This window comes from Selaginella moellendorffii, unplaced genomic scaffold (assembly GCF_000143415.4).
Source record: "Selaginella moellendorffii unplaced genomic scaffold, v1.0 SELMOscaffold_33, whole genome shotgun sequence".
NCBI classification, from domain to species: domain Eukaryota; kingdom Viridiplantae; phylum Streptophyta; class Lycopodiopsida; order Selaginellales; family Selaginellaceae; genus Selaginella; species Selaginella moellendorffii.
In genome coordinates, this window is record NW_003314294.1 from 191,135 (window position 1) to 209,340 (window position 18,206).

An 18,206-nucleotide genomic window follows, 5' to 3' on the forward strand; every position below is an offset into this window, starting at 1 on the left:
CACAGTGTGAACATTCTTTATTCGAATATTCTTAAGGCTATTCGTAGGTGAATATTCTTTAGCTTTTCTTTGAATTTCTTTAGCTTTACTAAGGCGTGTCGAGCCAAGGAGCTTTTGGTTCTCTGAGCGAGCCCCATCGTCCTACCATTGTGTGAGCCATTTTCGTCCAGAGTGGCGCTTCTGGATTTCTTCCGGGCGATGGAATCTCGATTATCTCGCTGCTGGTGGTGGTGGTGGTGCTGCTACTCTGAGCTTGAGGAAGCAAGAGCTCCTCGCGCAGAGGATCGTTCTCGCCTCTTCTCTCAAACTTGGCTGTCAAGGCGATGACTGCTGCGGCGACAGCACAGCCTCCTGGAACCAGAGCTAGCACTCGTCGAACCAGAGAGACGCTGCAGCGTCCATTGAGCAAGCAAAATGCCGGTGTCTCGGTTCCTGCAAGCGCAACTGTTTTGTTAGTCTCGAAAGGAAGATCATAGAAACACAGACCATGAAGTGCTTCAATCGCGTAGAGAGCGAATCCACACGCAAGTTTATCACACAAGCTCAGGGAGCCATAAACGAAGGCACATCCACTTAAGCTGTGGCCAACTAGCAATCCTTCCATGCTGGTAGCAGTAACCTGAGAGAGAACCATGGAAATAGTTGAGACCAAGCAGTGCACAAAAAGGATGGCTTACCAGCATTAGTGCATTGCCTGTTCCGACGACCAATGCTAGAGGATATATGTACAGTTGAAACGAACTAGACAAATAAAAGAATCCAACCCCGCAAAAAAGCCAAAGTGATGCTCCTGTTGTGAAGGCGACTTTGAGTCTGAAGCTTGTCCAGTGACATTCCTGAATAGAGCGTTTTATCTTGGATGCGTTTAATCATCAAAGTACCTGGAGCCATATGGAAGTGAAGAAACTAGACATGTATATAACTGCTGGAACCTGTGAAAACAAGGGGTATAAGAGCAATGCTCACGACGAATTATCGGTTTACTTACCACTGCCTTCGATGATTCGACCATGTACAAATCGTCAATGAGATAAAATGCTAAAAGGGCCTGAAAAAAACATATTAGCCTGGGAATCAAGGAGTAAGGTGTTGTATGTTGCAAGACCTGTGAAACATTTGTTGTAAGTCTGGTAAGTGTGTAAACTAGCGCAACTTGATAATAAAGAATCTTCCGAAACCATGACACGAAACTTATCTTGGTGTATAGCTTCGGCTGGAAATGGTGTTGTAATCTGGAACAACACAAAAGCTATGGAAGTTTCGAGTAACAGTTATCATACCTTGGTTCTTTTACACTTAGAAGAAATATGAGAACAAAAAAGCCACCTATAGCTACATTAGCACTGGCAATCCACCGATACTGTGCGACAGCGATGGAGATTAGCAAGCTAAAAAAAGAAGAAACTTAAGTACCTGTCTCTCAACATTGTCATTCGATTTGAAAGTGAAAACCAAGAACGCGATGCCGTAGAGCAAGAGATTTGCAACCTGGAGGAACATAAAAAAATGAATGGCACGTTTATAAACAGGCAGAAAAACTCAGAGACTTCACCATCGTGAAGGCATTTCTACAACTGTTCAAGGCCACTCGGCTGGTGGGATTTGCCGTGATGCAATTAACGAGAGACCTGTTCAAAGCCGGGAATCTTTGTGAAGGAGGAAAAAAAGAGAGAAAGAGACAAATCGTACATGTGAGAGACTTGAGTTGCGGCCCAACCGATATTAAAAATGGCCGCAAAGACGCTGTAGCCAAGTGTCTCCACAAGAAGCGTCTTGTTTCCCGTGATGACACACACGGAACACCCCCCAAACACGGAAGAAAAGGAGATCGAAACAAGCAACGAACCTCCGCCATGCCATATCTTAAATCCTCCAAACAAATCGATCTGACCAACAAAGCTAAACGAAGTAAAAACAATGAGTTCTCCGTCCAATGGACGAAGAACAAGTTCCTTTTCTTACCATATACCCAGCAGCGACTGTAGCGAGTCCATCAGAAACTTGGCCGCAAAGCATCACCAGCGCAGCCTCTCTAACAGATTCCATTGTTAGAATCTCCCCCCAAAAAAACAAAGAAAAGAGAGATGGAAGATGAAAATTCTCGCTTCCTACCGTGGAGTCAAGCCGACGTCGGTGAGGTAAATGAGCAAATACGTGAACCAGCAAGCGGCCGTGAGATCATTGAGCATATGGCCAATCCCATACGCCACAATCTCCTTCCTCGCCAGAGCTTTGCTGGACGGAGCATCGAAATCGGCATCGGCATCGCCGCCGCCGCCGCTCTCCATCCAGCGCTAGAATCTATGCCGCCAGCTCCATTCGCTGCCGCGATCCAAGCCCTAGCGCCTGGCTCTGCGATGAATTTTCCTCCCAAGAGGTGGGAGATGGGCCGCAATCCAACGGCCACAAGCGAGTTAAAGAATCTTGGGTAAGACGTGTCCGACGTGGCTGTAGAATCCTCAGCACGTCATTGTCGTGGCGCCTAGTCAGCAAGCATATTTCTGTCCACCATGGGCATTGTGAGGACGAGGGTTGCTGACAAGGCGTCCCACGTGGCAGAGCTCCTGGTATCGTTCACCTTGTGTGGAAGGTACGTCGCGAGATAGCTGCATCAAAGAAAATCGATAGCGATGGATTGAGTAGAAAACATGGGAGATTTTTGAGCTTACTAGCGAGGAGATGTGAGCTTGAGATACGTTGGCTTCACATCGAGCTTGATCTCGCTCGAAGACTCGGTGTCTGGAAGCTTGATCTTCATCACAAGCTCCTCGCAGAAAATCGTGGATGGAGTTTTGTCGCTCTGGAGCAGCCAATGATTTTAGAAAAGGAGAGTGAGGATTGGCATTCTCGGAAGGATTGATTTGCTTGCCATTTGGAGGTAGACATCGTTTGGAGTGACTGCCTGCTTGTAAACAAACTCGTATCTATGGTCAAAGAGAACGATCCATCAATTCGCGATGCTTACGTGATAGTGAACAAGAGTGTGAGATTACTCGGGTTGAATTCGACTGTCATTCTCAGCCGCTTCAATCGCCTCTTCGATCGCAGTCTTCTTCTCTAAAAAAAAGCGAGAAGGAAATCCATTCCATTCGCAAGAAGGGATCGAAAAGAAGAGAACGATCGAGCTTACTTTTCTCGTATTTTGGGCCGATTGAGGCAGGCGATGGAGTGGCCTGAGTCGGAGGAGCGAATTCCTGAAAACAACGGAGCGGCGCAAATCGATAAATCGACCAACTAGATCGCAGCGGCGGCGGCATACCTCAGAGGATCTTGATGTATCCGCGTGGTAGAAGAGATCGGTAAGCGCCTCGAGATCCGTCTTGTTCCACATCCTCGCTCGCCACAAACCCTAGAACACAACGTTCAAACGAACGGCATATACCCGGATCATAGTATTCCGTACAGGAATATTCATAGAATAAAACCCATCTTTCGTGTTCCTGGATCCACCATAGCCGAGAGGGCCTTATCCGCCGGAGAGGAAGCAGGGGTTAGGGTTTTGGGGGAGGGAGGAAGACGATGGCCGCGGTGGTGAGCGCCTGTTCCGGGAGCGCCGCGGCGTCGGCATTGGCGCAGTTCTTGCGCAGCAAGGGCGTCCGCGAAGAATGCATCGACCGAATGGTGGACCGCTGCAATAGCAGCGGCCGATTCCCAGGTAGTGTGGATTCCCCGAGCGCCACGGCCGATGTAATGCAGCCGACCTGGAGCTACCTGGAGAGCATCGTCGTCCCCAAGCGCAAGGTCACGTCCGTGGTGGCGCGCTGCCCGCCGCTGCTCATGATGCCGCTGGAGGAGCGCCTCAAGCCCATGGTGATGTTCCTCCAGACCATGGGGCTCAAGCGCGACGACATCGCCAAGACCATCAACCGCTACCCATCGATCTTCATGCACAGCGTGGAGGAGAAGCTCTGCCCGCTGCTGGCATTCCTCGAGGGCGCTGCGGGCGTTCGCCCGGAGAGGATCGGCAAGCTCCTCGTGCTGTGCCCGAGGCTCCTGAGCTACAGCATCGATCAGAAGCTCCGACCCATGGTGGATTTTCTCTGCGGCCTCGGCGTGGAGCCGGGACACGAGCTCGGCAAGCTCGTCTGCTCGTATCCAAACATCTTCGGCTATAGCATCGAGAACAGGCTCCAAGTCACGGTGGAGTATCTCCGCCAACTCGGCCTCTCCAAGAACGACTTGAAGAAGATCATCGTGTGCTATCCTCACATCATCTGCCGGGCGGAGAAGGCCTTGGAGCCGGCCGTGAACTATCTCCTCACGGCTGGACTGAGCGCCGGGCAGATCACCACGCTGGTCGCTGGCTTCCCTCCGATTCTCGTCAAGAGCGTCAAGAGATCCATCCAACCAAAGGTGGAGTTTCTCATGCGGGACATGGGAAGGGGATTGGAGGAAGCAGTGGAGTTCCCGGCCTACTTTGGCCACAGCCTCAACAGGAAGATCGGGCCCCGGCACAAGAAGCTCAAGGATCAAGGTGCCATCCCTCTCCACGCGATGCTCAACTGTAACAAGAAGAAGTTCACGTCCAAGTTCTTCCCAGAAGAAGTTACAGCTCCGTGAGAGTGATGGTTCCAGTCCGGCTTTGGCGCGCGCAAGCGAAAACACCAACAACAATCTTCCAGCTTCTCGGTCCTCCACAAAAGTTTTGCTGTTGGTACGTAAATTTCTTGTCGCTAGAGTGTCTTACGCTTCCTATGCTTTCGTTTCTTGCTTTTCGTCCGCCGTGGTTCTTGTTCTTCCCATTCGTTCGTCCTGCGTTGTTCTCTCCCTCTTTCATTGTTTTTTCGCTCTAGGACTTGAGATTTGAGCTCCTTGTCGTAAATGGTCACTTCCAATTAGCAAGGCTGGTTGGTTCTTGGCAAGCTCTCTGTGAACTGGTGGGATCATCGCTTTTGAGGCGATGTTGTCTTCTCAGTGTCAACTCTCTCTTGATCTCATCAACGTCGAAGTTCTTCCCAGCGGCAGCGTAGATCTGTGACAGCGCCACGAACTGGGACGTCGACTCCGGTCCAGCAAGCTCTCGGCGGCTGTGGTTCCAATCTCGACATCAGTGTGGAGAAGCGAGACCGGCTTGGCACACGAGATAAGCACCCGTATGAACGACTGCCACACTAGCCAGTCCTTGCTAACTATGGGGCCACCACGTCACTGACACGGCAGCGGCGCGGGGCCTTCCTTCTGTCGTCTTAGGGCCTAGCGACGGACCTTCTTGTCCAGTGCGGCGCGATTGTTGCCGGACTGGACATTGGTGGCCATGATCGACGAGATCCTTAGTAGATGTTGGGGCATAAGCCCTGATCGCACGTACATCTAGATGTTGAGACCTCCCAAAAGAGCACAAAAGATTTTAATGTGTTGAGATATCTATAAGTAAACAGTGTATTTTATATATATATATATATATATATATAGATATATAAATAAAAGTAGAATTATTGATAACCACAATCAATTTGTGACTTTTATGCTTAATCTAACCTAAGGTAGGGTTTTACTCATGACTCCTTTCATTATATTTGAGTTTTTTAGCAAGTGAGTAGTGAATGATTTGTTAACTTAAAGATTATGCTCGTAACATTGAGAGTGTTAAAAAAATTCTGAGTGTAAACACTTAATTAATCATAAAATAAACAATATTTCATATGTAATATACACATATAATCTATTAAAAACTAAATTTTAAAAAATAATACTTAAACCACCATAAGGTCCAAGTTATGATGCCATATACTAATATTAGTGTAGTGGGATTTTGGTAGTTATCATATTAGTTTCAATCTGGACCACTCGCTCTTGTATATAAATTAGGGTTTTTGGACTAATTGATATGTACATTCTTTATATTTCCTTTCTATATTCCATTCACTCACATTGGTAGAGGTGAAATGCATCTTTTATTGTCCTTGGGGAGTGCTTGGATTTGGGATTTTAATTTAGATATAACTTTTACATCATTTATATTTAGCTTTTTCCATTTCCCTTCTTTTCAGGATTTTGGCTTAAATTTAACTTTTCCATTGTCTAAATTTCCCTTTCCTTCTAGTTTCTTCTCATTTCTCTTCTTTTGCTCTTTCCTTTTTATTCATCTTCATGGTAGAGTAGCAGTCTCCTCCTCTTTTGACTCTGGAACAATAGTTGGTGCAATTGTTTGATGCTATGTGATTGCAATTGAACAACCAAACTCAATTGATGGCGGCATTCATGGTATACGATACAACTCCTCTTGCTCTTGGTGCCAATCCTCACGTTCGGCTGGAGTTCTTTCGTAGGAATCCTGGGGATGATGTGTACTATTGGTTCGATTGCTTCACAATGATTGCCACATATCATTTTTAGGATAATGCTTGACGTTTGCGTGAGTTTCCCACATATCTCCAAGGGACGGCACTATAATGGTATAATGGTTTGAGTGCAGCCACTCGTGAGGATTGAAGCGATCAAAGTGTGTGTTTGGGTCCAAGGACATGATTTATTTTGGGTACTGTATTTCTCATAAGGGTTTGCAAGTTAATCATGACAAACTTGTGGCTATTCTAAAGTTTCCTACTCCAAAGTATGTAAATGATGTGCAATGTTTCTTGGGCAAGGTGCAGTATCTCGGTCGTTTTGTGGATTATTTTTCTGATCACACTACATTGTTGTGAGCATTACTGAAGTTATCAACATCATCTTTCATCTGGTCTTTGGATTGTGAGCGAGCGTTTATGGATCTCAAAGAGCTATTGATGACTCCTCCGGTATTGGCATATTCTAACTACACTTGACTTTTCATTTTGCGTGTGGATGCTTCTAATATTGGTTTTGGAGGTGTGTTGATGCAAAAGAGCTCGAATGTTCTTGATTAGTGCCATCCCATTGCGTATATAAGCCATATATTACAACAAGTGGAGGTGAACTACTCTACAACAAAGAAAGAGTGCAAGAAACTTCATGCATATCTATATGGTTTTCAGACATTACTAAAAGGTGATCATGCTGCCATTACTTCATTATTGAAGCGGAAAAACTTGGTTGGTTGTACTACTCAATGGGCTTTGAAGCTTCAGATATATAATTTTGATATTGTTCATCACTCGGGAAATTCTATGGCTGATGCTAATGTCCTTTCTAGAGCTTCTCTTCCTTCTTCGCTCTCTTCTCATGTTTTTGACGAGCCTGTTGTTCCAGCATCTATGAATTTTCTAAACGAGGATTTTGTGCCATCGATGGTTGTTGTATTTGACGTTCAGTGTTCACAAGGTACAGAGCAAGACTTATCTTCTTTTGATGAGGTTCATGAGGCTCAAAAGATTGAGCCGTGAATTCGAAGGCTTTAAGAAGAGTTTAAGAATCCTGTATCACTTGTTGATGACTTGCTATTCTGGCATTTATATTGTTAATATCACTTTGAAGACGGCCTTTTATATTTTGTGGGGATGGATCATAATGATCATTTACAGTTATTGATTCCTTCCATTTTTATTCCACAATTTCTTCATGCCTACTATGATTTTCCGGTTTTAGGCAGGCATATGGAACATCGTCGTGTGACTAAGAAGTTGTGTAGGTCTTTCTATTGGCTGGAGATGCGATGCGATGCGATGTTATTCAGTATATGCATATCTGTGTTTGGTGTTAAGTTCGTAATACTCCCCCTCGTGCTACAAAAGGACAATTGGAGTTAATTGCAATTTCCTATCCGTTTGAGTTGGTGGTGTTTAATCTTATGAGACCTTTTCTACAATTGATTGTTAGCAAAGAGTATGTTATTATTGTTTATGACTACTTAACTCGTTGGGTGGAAGTTGGTGCTTTTGTTAGCGCCTTTGCAACTACTATTAGATACTTCCTCCTCAATCAAGTAGTATTCCAGCATTGTTATCGAGAGTGGAGTCTTTCGGATAATGGTCCTGCATTTATGGCTGAGGGATTTCATGTTTTAACATCTTGGTTGGGGATACGCCACACTTTCATAAGTGCTTATCATCCACAATCAAATGGTTTGGTGGAACGGTTCATTTGGACGTTCAAAGGGATGATCGTGAAGTATGTAAACTTTCAGCATTCAGATTGGGATAGTTATTTGCCGTCTCTTCGGTATGCATATGTCACAGGGGTGCAAAGTTTTATTTGTGCTTCATCATATAAACTTTTATATGGTCATCATCCAATATTACCAATAGAGCTAGGTTTACCTTTGCGATTGCCACGAGCTACCGATGCTAGGTCATGGGATCAGTATTTGATGAACATTCTTCCATTTATCCGAGCGGAGTCTATCGAACACTTAGGCTGCATATAAGTGGAACAACAACAGTGCTACAATTCCCATCATCATCCACTTGCAAAGTATAAAATGGATGACTTGGTGTTAGTTTGTTTTCCCCATCTTACTATACATGGTTTATCTAAAGGCTCTTTTCTCAGTGGAAAGGACCGTATCAAGTGTTGCGGCAAATTGGAAGACAAGTTTATGAGATTCGGCATGACGTTCAACAAGGCAATTGTAAGCCACAAATTTTTCCTTTCCAATTTGCCAGCTTACCTCGTCTATCCGTCCAACACTGCCTTGGCTTTTGCTAAGTTCCCTTGCCAAGGTTCTCGCCTATGGTACCAGCTCCTACTTGGTTTCAGCTACTCACTGCACGAGCAACGGAGTGTTAGCCATCCTTCCACGGATTCCCAAATCACTCCCAATCCCCCTCCCTGGGTTAGACTGGACTTAAGGTTCGGCTACACTCCCTGCAAGCACAAGCAGCCAAGCACACCAAGCTTCCAGGTTCCTAACATCCCTTGGTACCACAAGACTTGATCATGGGACCCTCTAAATCCCAAGTCTTGAGTGCAACACTTGCTTCGGGACGCCAGGGCGAAACACCGTGGCCTAACGGCCCGGTATGGGTACCTCTCGCCCCCCACTTCCATCCCGAAGGAAGGCCCAAGCCCCTAGGAAGGGCGAGGACCAATGAGCCGCATGGTCCTCAAGTGGGGCACCACTCCACATGAGCCGGGAGCACCGCAATCGGTTTCCCTTTCGGGAGTGGGAGCTGCTCTTGAGCACTTCCTTGGATGGCCCCTCCGGCACCAGCCAAGTCCATGCTCACTCCCACCCAAGGCCCCTTAGTCCCAGTCCCAACCTCAAGTCGGTTTGGAAGCCCAACTGGAGAGTCCCTTCAAAACTGGTTCCTGGACCTCACTATCCCTACTATACTTTTGGAACCCCCTGCAGCCCCCCCCCCTTGGGGGACGCACGCTTTGGGCTTTCACCCCTTGACCCGTATTAGTATTTGGATTTAGTCTCTGGCTCGATCTCGGATCCGATTTCGGATCCGACTTCGGATTTGGTCTCGGACTCGATCGCGGACTCGATCTCGGACCCGATCTCGGGCCCGACCTCGGACTCGACTTCGGACTCGGTCTCGGACCCGATTTCGGATCTCGGACTCCGTCTCGAACTCGGTCTCGAACTCGGACTCGAACTCGGTCCCCGAGTCGGTCTTGGACTCGATTCCGGACTCTATCTCGAACTCGGTCCTAGAGTTGGTCTTGGACTCGATCTTTGACTTGGTCCCATCCGATGAACTCTTTGTCATTTTGGTCATGCTTTCGGGGTTCCCTTAGCCTACGACACCTCGGCGAGTTGGTTCCTTACAACTCCACCACCCATAGAAGAAGTTCGATGCCCACATCGAACGTCTCTTTTTTATCCTACGACTTGTTGACCATGTCTCCGAGGGCATCCCCCCACTTAGCGGTGTGCCTAAGTTAGCCTCCCCGGCCAAGAGCTCATGACAACGGAATATAGGTGTCCCTATACTCCTCCCCTCACCACGCCCTAGTATGGGGTCGGGACTTGAACCCAGCCTTGCTTTACTAGGGGGTTGGGACTCGAACCCAACCTCCGTAGAATACGTCTACGGTTTCGACATCCCCGCAGGGAGTCAGGCGTAGCTCCCTACGCCTGGTCGACCTAGCTAACCCATGCTAATTAGCTCACCTTTGGCGCGCCTTCGGGTCCCAACATATGCCACTTGCTCAACTTTGCAAATTGATATTTTTAATTGAACTTTGCATAAGTACATAGAGTTCTGCCTTGCAGAAATTCCTCCACTAGATCTCGCGCGTTCGCTAGGTTCTCCTCCGGTTCCCATGTTGCTTCGCAGTGTGGAAATCCTTTCCACTTCACATGGAACTCTCTCACCTCGCGTCCTTGTCGCTTGCTCTTGCGCGCATTGAGGATGGCCTCGACTTCGTATTCCTCTTCCCCTTGGATAACCTCAGGTAAAGGTCTTACTTGGTCTTTGCGAAGCGGATCCTCAAAGTACGGCTTGAGTAAGTTCACATGGAACACTGGGTGCATCTTCCCCATCTCTCGAGGAAGTCGGAGTCGGTAAGCCACTTTACCGATTCGTGCCTCAATCTCGTAAGGCCCCGCGAACCTGCTTAAGGAACTCAAGATCAATTCATTTACAGGAATACATGCATTTTTACCTTTGGGTCAACTTTCGGCTGATCCCACTTGGTAGCCTAAGGTTCTTGGTGTTCAGCCACACCTTCTCCCCAGCTTGGAACTCTACGTCCCGGCGCTTTAGGTTCGCGTACTTGGTTTGCCTTTGTTGAGCCCGTTCCAAGGAATCCCTCACTAGATTCCAAATGTTGAGTCTTTCCGCCGTGAATGCCTCCACTGCGGGTAACTCTCTATGATACTCGGCCACGCCGAGTTCCACAGGACCTTCAATAGCTCGCCCATTGATGACTTCCCATGGACTCACCCCGATACTCGAATGTGGTGAGTTGTTATAACACATTTCCGCAAGTCCCAAATGACTTACCCAATCGGTCTGGTCTCCCGAGACATAGCATCGCAAATAATCCTCCAACTGCCTATTCACCCTTTCCGTTTGTCCGTCTGTCAAGAAGTGTTAAGACCACCAAACTTGACTTAATACCCCATACCTGTCTGTGGGTGATAGGCTGTGCTGAATTTCAACTTGGTGCGATACTGTTCCAGGAGGGTCCTCCAGAACCTACTAGTGAAGATCTTATCTCGATCTGAGATAATCTCCTCTGGCCTTCCCCGCACTCGAACCACTTGTTCGAAGAACAGTTTCGCCACACCTTCCGCATCCACCTCTGTTGTGGTGGGTATGAAATGTGCCATCTTCGAAAATCGGTCCACCACCACGAATATCGCATCGAACCCCTCGCTTGGGGGTAGTCCTGTGATGAAGTCCATCGTGAGACATTTCCACGGACGATCTGGAATTGGGATGCTTGCAACAAGCCCCCACTAGCCTTAGTCACGGCTTTGACCTGTTGACATGTTGGACATGTCTTTACATAGTCTTGGACGTCCTTAGCCATATCTGGCCAATGGTACTTCCTCTTGAGTAAGCTCATCGTCTTGGGCACTCCGCCGTGTCCCGCAAGAGGTCCGTCATGACACTCTTCTAAGGCTACCTTCCTTAGTCCACCTTCTGGAACATACACCCTCGTTTGCTTGTAATAAATGAGTCCATTGCGTTCCGCATAGCCCGTTTTCTCTTCCGTTGGCGGCTCACCTCTCTGGTGAGCTTCCCGTGCCTCCAGATTCCTCAACAACACTTCTTGTGCTAGACCATCGTTCTCATATGCTGTCCGCACATCGTCCCAGAAGGTTGCTGTTGCGCTGGAGATCGCCAACCTCAAGCTCGCTTTTCGACTTAGCGCATCTGCCACGATGTTGCTCTTCCCAGGCTTGTACAGAATCTCGCAATCAAACTCGGCCAAGGCATTGGCCCACCGACCTTGTTTCCCTCTCAGGTCGGGTTGTGACAAGAAGTGTTTCGTTGCCACATTGTCCGTGTAAACCTTGAAGTGTCTCCCAAGGTAGTGTCGCCATTCCTTGAGCGCCTTGACCACCGCAAACAATTCCTTCTCGTGGGCAGGCCACTTCCGTTGAGCCTTGTCCAGCTTCTTCGAGAAGAACGCTACTGGATGGTTGTCTTGCTTCAAAACTGCGCCTAACGCAAAGTCCGAAGCATCCGTGTCTACCTCAAAGTCCTTACCAAAGTCCGGTAATGCCAACACCGGAGCCTTCCTCAACTTCCCTTTGAGGTGGACGAATGCCGCCTCGCATTCCGCTGTCCATACCATCTTCCCTTTTCCCGTTTGATCCGTTAAGGGCAGGGCTACTCTCGAATAGTGTCTGATAAACTTTCGATAGTAGTTGCATAGCCCCAAGAACGCCCTCAACTCATGTACATTCGATGGTCGCTCCCATTCCTGGATCGCTTGGACCTTCTCCGGGTCCACCTTGAGCCCGTCCTGGCCCACCACATGCCCGAGAAACTTTACCTCTTGCTGAGCAAAGTCACATTTGCTCTCTTTAGCATACAGTTTATGTTCCCTTAGTTTCTCAAACACCTTCGCCAAGTGTTCGGCATGCTCCTCTAGCGTCTCGCTATAGATCAGGATGTTGTCAATATAGACGACCACAAAGTGATCCAGATAGGGTACAAAGATGTGGTTCATCAACGCCGAAAACGTTGCCGGCGCATTGCACAGCCCAAAGGGCATCACCAAAAACTCAAAGCTCCCATACCTCGTTCGACAGGTTGTCTTCTCGACATCTTCCTCGGCTACCCTGATCTGGTAGTATCCTGACCTTAGGTCAATCCTCGAGAAGTATTTTGCCTTTCCCAACCTATCGAACAGGTCCTCAATCCTTGGCAACGGGTACTTGTTCTTCTTGGTATACTTGTTGAGCAACCGGTAATCTATGCACATGCGCATAGATCCATCTTTCTTTTTCACAAATAATACCGGCGCCCCATACGGCGACTTGCTCAACCTAACATACCCTTTGCCCACCAACTCCTCTAGTTGGCACTTGAGCTCCTTGAGTTCTTTTTCGTTCAAACGATAGGGGGGACGAACCACCGCCTCAGCGCCCTCGACAAGCTCAATCTTATGTTCTATCGGTCGTGCGGGGGGCAACCCCGCCGGTAGCTCCTCCGACATGGTATCCTGGAATTGGTCCAACACTCGCTGGATCACTAAAGGCACTTCTTCCGTTCTTGTCTTTTTGTCACTCTTCACCGAGAGTAAGCACAAAAAGGCTGCCTTAGTTCCTTTAGTGAGTTGTCCTCTCGTGGACACCAGGTTCAAGCATGACTCTTTGGCCTTGCTTTGCCCTACCTTTAGATCCTGGGCCTCCACCCTAGATCTTCTTCCTTGGGCATTCGCCAATACCACAAGGTTCCTACCTTGTCCATGCAGGGCTACCACGAACCGATTAAACCAATCCATTCCGAAGATCACGTCAAATCCCGCCATATCCAAGACGGTGAAATCCATGTCCACTTTCCATGTCCCCACTTCGACTCTCGCTTGTCGAAGTACCTCATCGGTGCTTTGGCTACCCTGAACAAACTCTATAGTCCTTGGTTCGCCTAGCCGCTGCACCGTTAGTCCGGCTTGCCGGACTATGTCTGCAGCCACAAAATTATCCGAAGCACCCGTGTCAATAAGGATCTTAACAAAGCTACCTCCGAGCTTCCCTCGGAGGGCTAGTAGATGTCGCGAATGACTCTCTACCAAAGTTGCTCGTGTAATGAGTAACTTTGAGTTAGGGACTGGATCACATACCTCAGTTTGGACTTCACCCGACTTGATGGCCATATTGGCTCTGGCCTTCTTCGGGTAGGGACATTCCCTCGAGAAGTGTCCCGCTTCGCCGCAGTTGTAACATACGTTGTTTCCCACGCTGCTATACAACTTGACCTTCTTATCCGTGGGTTTGTCCTTTTTTGCTTGACTCCCCCACGTACTCGCTCGCTGGCCACCGGATTTGCCTTTCCGGAACCCCGAGGACTCATTCTTAGAGAAACTCCTTTTGAATTTCCCCTTGCTATACGTTCCCCTTGGTTTGGCCCCTTTGCTAAATGTGGATCCCGACCCCGTCGTGTTCCCCTTTCGCAGGTTATCGTTGAAATGCACCTTGATAGCCGCATCCAACGCTTCCTTGTAGTTGGTCGGGTTCCACCTCATCACCTCGCCGCGAGCCCAGGTTTGCAAACCTGATATGAAGGCATGGAACGCATCCATATCCCCCATGTCCGTGACAAGTATCCTCTTTGCCATGAACCCATTCACATATTCCTGGATGGTTCCTGTCTGTTTCAGCCTACTCAGTTCATCCCTCAGATGCAGAGTGGCATTCGGAGGAACATATGTTGCGCGGATCCTCGCCTTCATCATGTCCCAAGTGACCACCGGTCCTTCGTTGGCCTCCGTTGTTCTCCACCAAGACTTGGCATTATCTGCCAAGTATGGTTTTGCACATGGGACCTTCTCCGAGCTTGGTAACCGCAACGCTCGGAAGTAGTCCTCCATATCGTAAAACCAATCCTCCACCACCTTATAGTCATTCACTCCCTTGAAGACCGGTGGGGGCTTTGGTTTGTACTTGGGAACTGCCTGAGGGACTGATTCCACTTCGGTCTGTTCGACCTTGTCTGGTTTTGCCTCAGTCCCGGCCGAAAGATCCGCACCTTCTGCGCTGCCAGCATCCGCAGTCTTTTTCTTTTTCTTCCGCCTCTCGTCACGCTTTAGCTTGCGTACGAGAGTTTCCAGCAGGGCATTGGTCTGTGCCAACTGTCCTTCTAGCACGTCCAATCGAGCCTTGGACGACCGAACCTCGCCACCGGACTCCTGTTTGGAGGTTTCCTCACTGGAGTCCTCCTCATGCAAGGATTCCTCATCCATAGCCTCTTGTTCGACCGGAGGCTCCAGCTCTGGCGGAGGTTCCGTCTCTGCCTAGGTTCGCTTACGCCCTGCCCTTGCCATCTCCCAGCAATCCGCCTCTATCCTTCGCTAGAACTGAGGAAAAGGCTCCGATACCAAATTGTAAGCCACAAATTTTTCCTTTCCAATTTGCCAGCTTACCTCGTCTATCCGTCCAACACTGCCTTGGCTTTTGCTAAGTTCCCTTGCCAAGGTTCTCGCCTATGGTACCAGCTCCTACTTGGTTTCAGCTACTCACTGCACGAGCAACGGAGTGTTAGCCATCCTTCCACGGATTCCCAAATCACTCCCAATCCCCCTCCCCGAGTTAGACTGGACTTAAGGTTCGGCTACACTCCCCGCAAGCACAAGCAGCCAAGCACACCAAGCTTCCAGGTTCCTAACATCCCTTGGTACCACAAGACTTGATCATGGGACCCTCTAAATCCCAAGTCTTGAGTGCAACACTTGCTTCGGGACGCCAGGGCGAAACACCGTGGCCTAACGGCCCGGTATGGGTACCTCTCGCCCCCCACTTCCATCCCGAAGGAAGGCCCAAGCCCCTAGGAAGGGCGAGGACCAATGAGCCGCATGGTCCTCAAGTGGGGCACCACTCCACATGAGCCGGGAGCACCGCAATCGGTTTCCCTTTCGGGAGTGGGAGCTGCTCTTGAGCACTTCCTTGGATGGCCCCTCCGGCACCAGCCAAGTCCATGCTCACTCCCACCCAAGGCCCCTTAGTCCCAGTCCCAACCTCAAGTCGGTTTGGAAGCCCAACTGGAGAGTCCCTTCAAAACTGGTTCCTGGACCTCACTATCCCTACTATACTTTTGGAACCCCCTGCAGCCCCCCCTCCCTGGGGGACGCACGCTTTGGGCTTTCACCCCTTGACCCGTATTAGTATTTGGACTTAGTCTCTGGCTCGATCTCGGATCCGATTTCGGATCCGACTTCGGATTTGGTCTCGGACTCGATCGCGGACTCGATCTCGGACCCGATCTCGGGCCCGACCTCGGACTCGACTTCGGACTCGGTCTCGGACCCGATTTCGGGTCTCGGACCCGATTTCGGATCTCGGACTCCGTCTCGAACTCGGTCTCGAACTCGGATTCGAACTCGGTCCCCGAGTCGGTCTTGGACTCGATTCCGGACTCTATCTCGAACTCGGTCCTAGAGTCGGTCTTGGACTCGATCTTTGACTTGGTCCCATCCGATGAACTCTTTGTCATTTTGGTCATGCTTTCGGGGTTCCCTTAGCCTACGACACCTCGGCGAGTTGGTTCCTTACAGCAATCCTCCAAAAATTGTGCATATGCAATGGTTGAAACGCTTCATCCAAAGGGATCAGGAATAGCTAATACCACCTACAGATCCGCTAATGCCTCCTGACATTTCTCCAGATCCTTACCCATCTATAATAGAACCTTGATAGTCTTCCATTATTCCGAGAGGAGGGGATGATGTGAGGTCCAAGTGTATGCCTATGATGCTGTATACTAATATTAGCATAGTGGGATTTTGGTAGCCATTAGATTGATTTCAATCTGGACCACTCGCTCTTATAAGGGTTTTTGGGTTAATTGATTGTAAGCCACAAATTTTTCCTTTCCAATTTAGTAGATTACCTCATCTATCCAACCAACACTGCCTTGGACTTAGCTAAATTCCCTCGCGAAGGTTCTTGCCTATTGTACCAGCTCCTACTTAGTCCTACTTAGTTTCAGCTACTCACTGCATGAACAACGGAATGTTAATCATCCATCCACGGATTCCCAGATCTCTCCCAATTCCCCTTCCCAGGTTAGACTGGACTTAAGGTTTAGGTACACTCCCCGCAAGCACAAGCAGCCAAACACACTAAGCTTCCAGGTTTCTAACATCCCTTGGTACAACAAAACTTAATCATGGGACCCTTTAAATCCCAAGCTTTGGGTGCAATAGTTGCTTCAGGACACAGGGGGAAACACTATGGCCTAACAATCTGGTATGGATACCTCTACTCCCCCAGTTCCATTATGAAGGGAAGGCCCAAACCCCTAAGAAAGGCGAGGACCAATGAGCCATATGGTACTCAAATGAGGCACCATTTCACATGAGCCGGAAGCACCGTAGTCAGTTTCCCTTCCGATAGTAGGAGCTACTCTTGAGCACTTCCTTGGGTGGTCCCTTTAGCACCACCCGAGTCCATGCTCACTCCCACCCAATGCCCTTCGGCCCCAATCTCAACCTCAAGTCAGTTTAGAAGCATCATTGGAGAGTTTCTTCAAAACTAGTTCCTAGACCTCACTATCCCTACTATACTTTTGGAACCCTTTACAACTCTCCCCCCCCCCCCCCTTGGGAGATACACACTTTAAGCTTTCACCCCATGATCTATATTAGTATTTGGATTTGATCTCGGACTCGACCGGACTCAATTTCAGACTTGGTCTCGGACTTAATCTCAAACTTGATTTCAGACCCAACCTCGAACTCTATCTCAGACTTGATCTCAGACTCGGTCTTGGATCCGATATCGGATATTGGACTCGGTCTCAGACTTAATCTTGGACTCGGCCTCGAATTCGGTCTCGAACTCAGTCTTAGAGTCAGTCTTAGACTCAATCTCAAACTCAATCTCATCTAATGAATTCTTTATCATTTTGGTCGTGCCTTCGGGGATTCTTTACCCTTTGACACCTCGAGGAGTTGGTTTCTTACATTGATGTATACATTTTATGTATTCCCTTTCCATGCACTCATACCATGGGGTTTAATTTGAGTTTTAAAAAAATTGGTTTATAATCTATATAAAAAACATTAATCAAGATATATATTTGTTTTATAATAAAAAATAAGTAAAATTATTAATAAAATTAACAATATAATTAAATAATATTTTATAATTTACTATCACTAAAAAGTACAAATGCTTAATAGGGAAAGAATAATCATTTAGTTATTAAAAATTATAAATGATTAATAAGCATAGATTTTAATCACTTTAAACAATTTAGATGTAATAAAATATATAATTTATTATGTAAATTATCAAAATGTTTTGAAAATTATTTTTGAAAATGCTGTTATAAATGTACAGTTTAATTGAATGTAACATAATCTTTTTACATGATTTACAATACACTTGCAACATTTAAAGATGGATTTTCAAAATTATTAATTTCATATAAAAATTATATATTTTAAATATGTTTTGATGAATATACTTTTATAACAAGATTATGTTAAATTTTCTATTATTTATTATTTTGATGGCCAGTTATATCAAAAATACATATATATAATTTTTATTTATCTCTAAACGTTTTAAAAGAATATATGTTTCTAAACGTTTTTATTATATTAATTTAACAACTTCACATTTTGGATCTAAACATAACCATCTGTATATAAGTCAATTTATTATCTTAATAAATTGTAAATATATATTATTAGAACTATTTCTATTTATTCAAACTAAA

The 18,206-nt window shown here is 47.3% G+C and overlaps 3 protein-coding genes across 4 annotated transcripts; 1 reads left to right on the forward strand and 2 right to left on the reverse strand.

Moving 5' to 3' along the window:
• Positions 1-16: 16 nt before the first annotated feature.
• Positions 17-2,391, reverse strand: LOC9638814 (major facilitator superfamily domain-containing protein 12). Of its 2 annotated transcripts, none has more exons than XM_024682204.1 (12): positions 2,113-2,228; positions 1,963-2,032; positions 1,690-1,899; positions 1,553-1,628; positions 1,414-1,488; positions 1,281-1,360; positions 1,106-1,232; positions 989-1,048; positions 882-932; positions 678-836; positions 487-619; positions 17-432 (listed from the first exon to the last, which is right to left on the reverse strand). In XM_024682204.1, exons 2-12 carry the CDS (start codon positions 1,992-1,994, stop codon positions 89-91), a joined length of 1,347 nt encoding a protein of 448 aa, XP_024537972.1. In that variant the 5' UTR covers positions 1,995-2,032; positions 2,113-2,228; the 3' UTR covers positions 17-88. The 2 variants fall into 2 exon arrangements, with proteins under 2 accessions (XP_024537972.1, XP_002977174.2); XM_002977128.2 differs by having other exon boundaries at positions 45-432; positions 1,690-1,886; positions 2,113-2,391.
• Positions 2,392-2,474: 83 nt separating this feature from the next.
• LOC112348809 (protein PIH1D3-like) lies at positions 2,475-3,453 on the reverse strand. The gene is made up of 5 exons (XM_024682028.1): positions 3,426-3,453; positions 3,131-3,194; positions 2,870-2,924; positions 2,670-2,800; positions 2,475-2,606 (listed from the first exon to the last, which is right to left on the reverse strand). The coding sequence occupies exons 1-5, from the start codon at positions 3,451-3,453 to the stop codon at positions 2,483-2,485; spliced, it is 402 nt and encodes a 133-aa protein (XP_024537796.1). The 3' UTR covers positions 2,475-2,482.
• Positions 3,454-3,462: 9 nt separating this feature from the next.
• Positions 3,463-4,911, forward strand: LOC9638815 (transcription termination factor MTERF6, chloroplastic/mitochondrial). Its single transcript, XM_002977000.2, has one exon. It carries the CDS (start codon positions 3,520-3,522, stop codon positions 4,558-4,560), a length of 1,041 nt encoding a protein of 346 aa, XP_002977046.1. The 5' UTR covers positions 3,463-3,519; the 3' UTR covers positions 4,561-4,911.
• Positions 4,912-18,206: the final 13,295 nt, after the last annotated feature.

Coding starts and splice junctions, on each gene's coding strand:
- LOC9638815 (XM_002977000.2), top strand. CDS start 3,520: ATGGCCGCGGTGGTGAGCGCCTGTTCCGGGAGCGCCGCGGCGTCGGCA.
- LOC112348809 (XM_024682028.1), bottom strand. CDS start 3,453: ATGGTGGATCCAGGAACACGAAAGATGG. Junction 2,801..2,869: donor ACGATGTCTACCTCCAAATG/GCAAGCAAATCA, acceptor TGGCTGCTCCAG/AGCGACAAAACTCCATCCAC. Junction 2,607..2,669: donor AAGCTCACATCTCCTCGCTA/GTAAGCTCAAAA, acceptor TCTTTGATGCAG/CTATCTCGCGACGTACCTTC.
- LOC9638814 (XM_002977128.2), bottom strand. CDS start 2,288: ATGGAGAGCGGCGGCGGCGGCGATGCCGATGCCGATTTCGATGCTCCG. Junction 1,361..1,413: donor ATGACAATGTTGAGAGACAG/GTACTTAAGTTT, acceptor GCTGTCGCACAG/TATCGGTGGATTGCCAGTGC. Junction 1,233..1,280: donor CTAAGTGTAAAAGAACCAAG/GTATGATAACTG, acceptor GTGTTGTTCCAG/ATTACAACACCATTTCCAGC.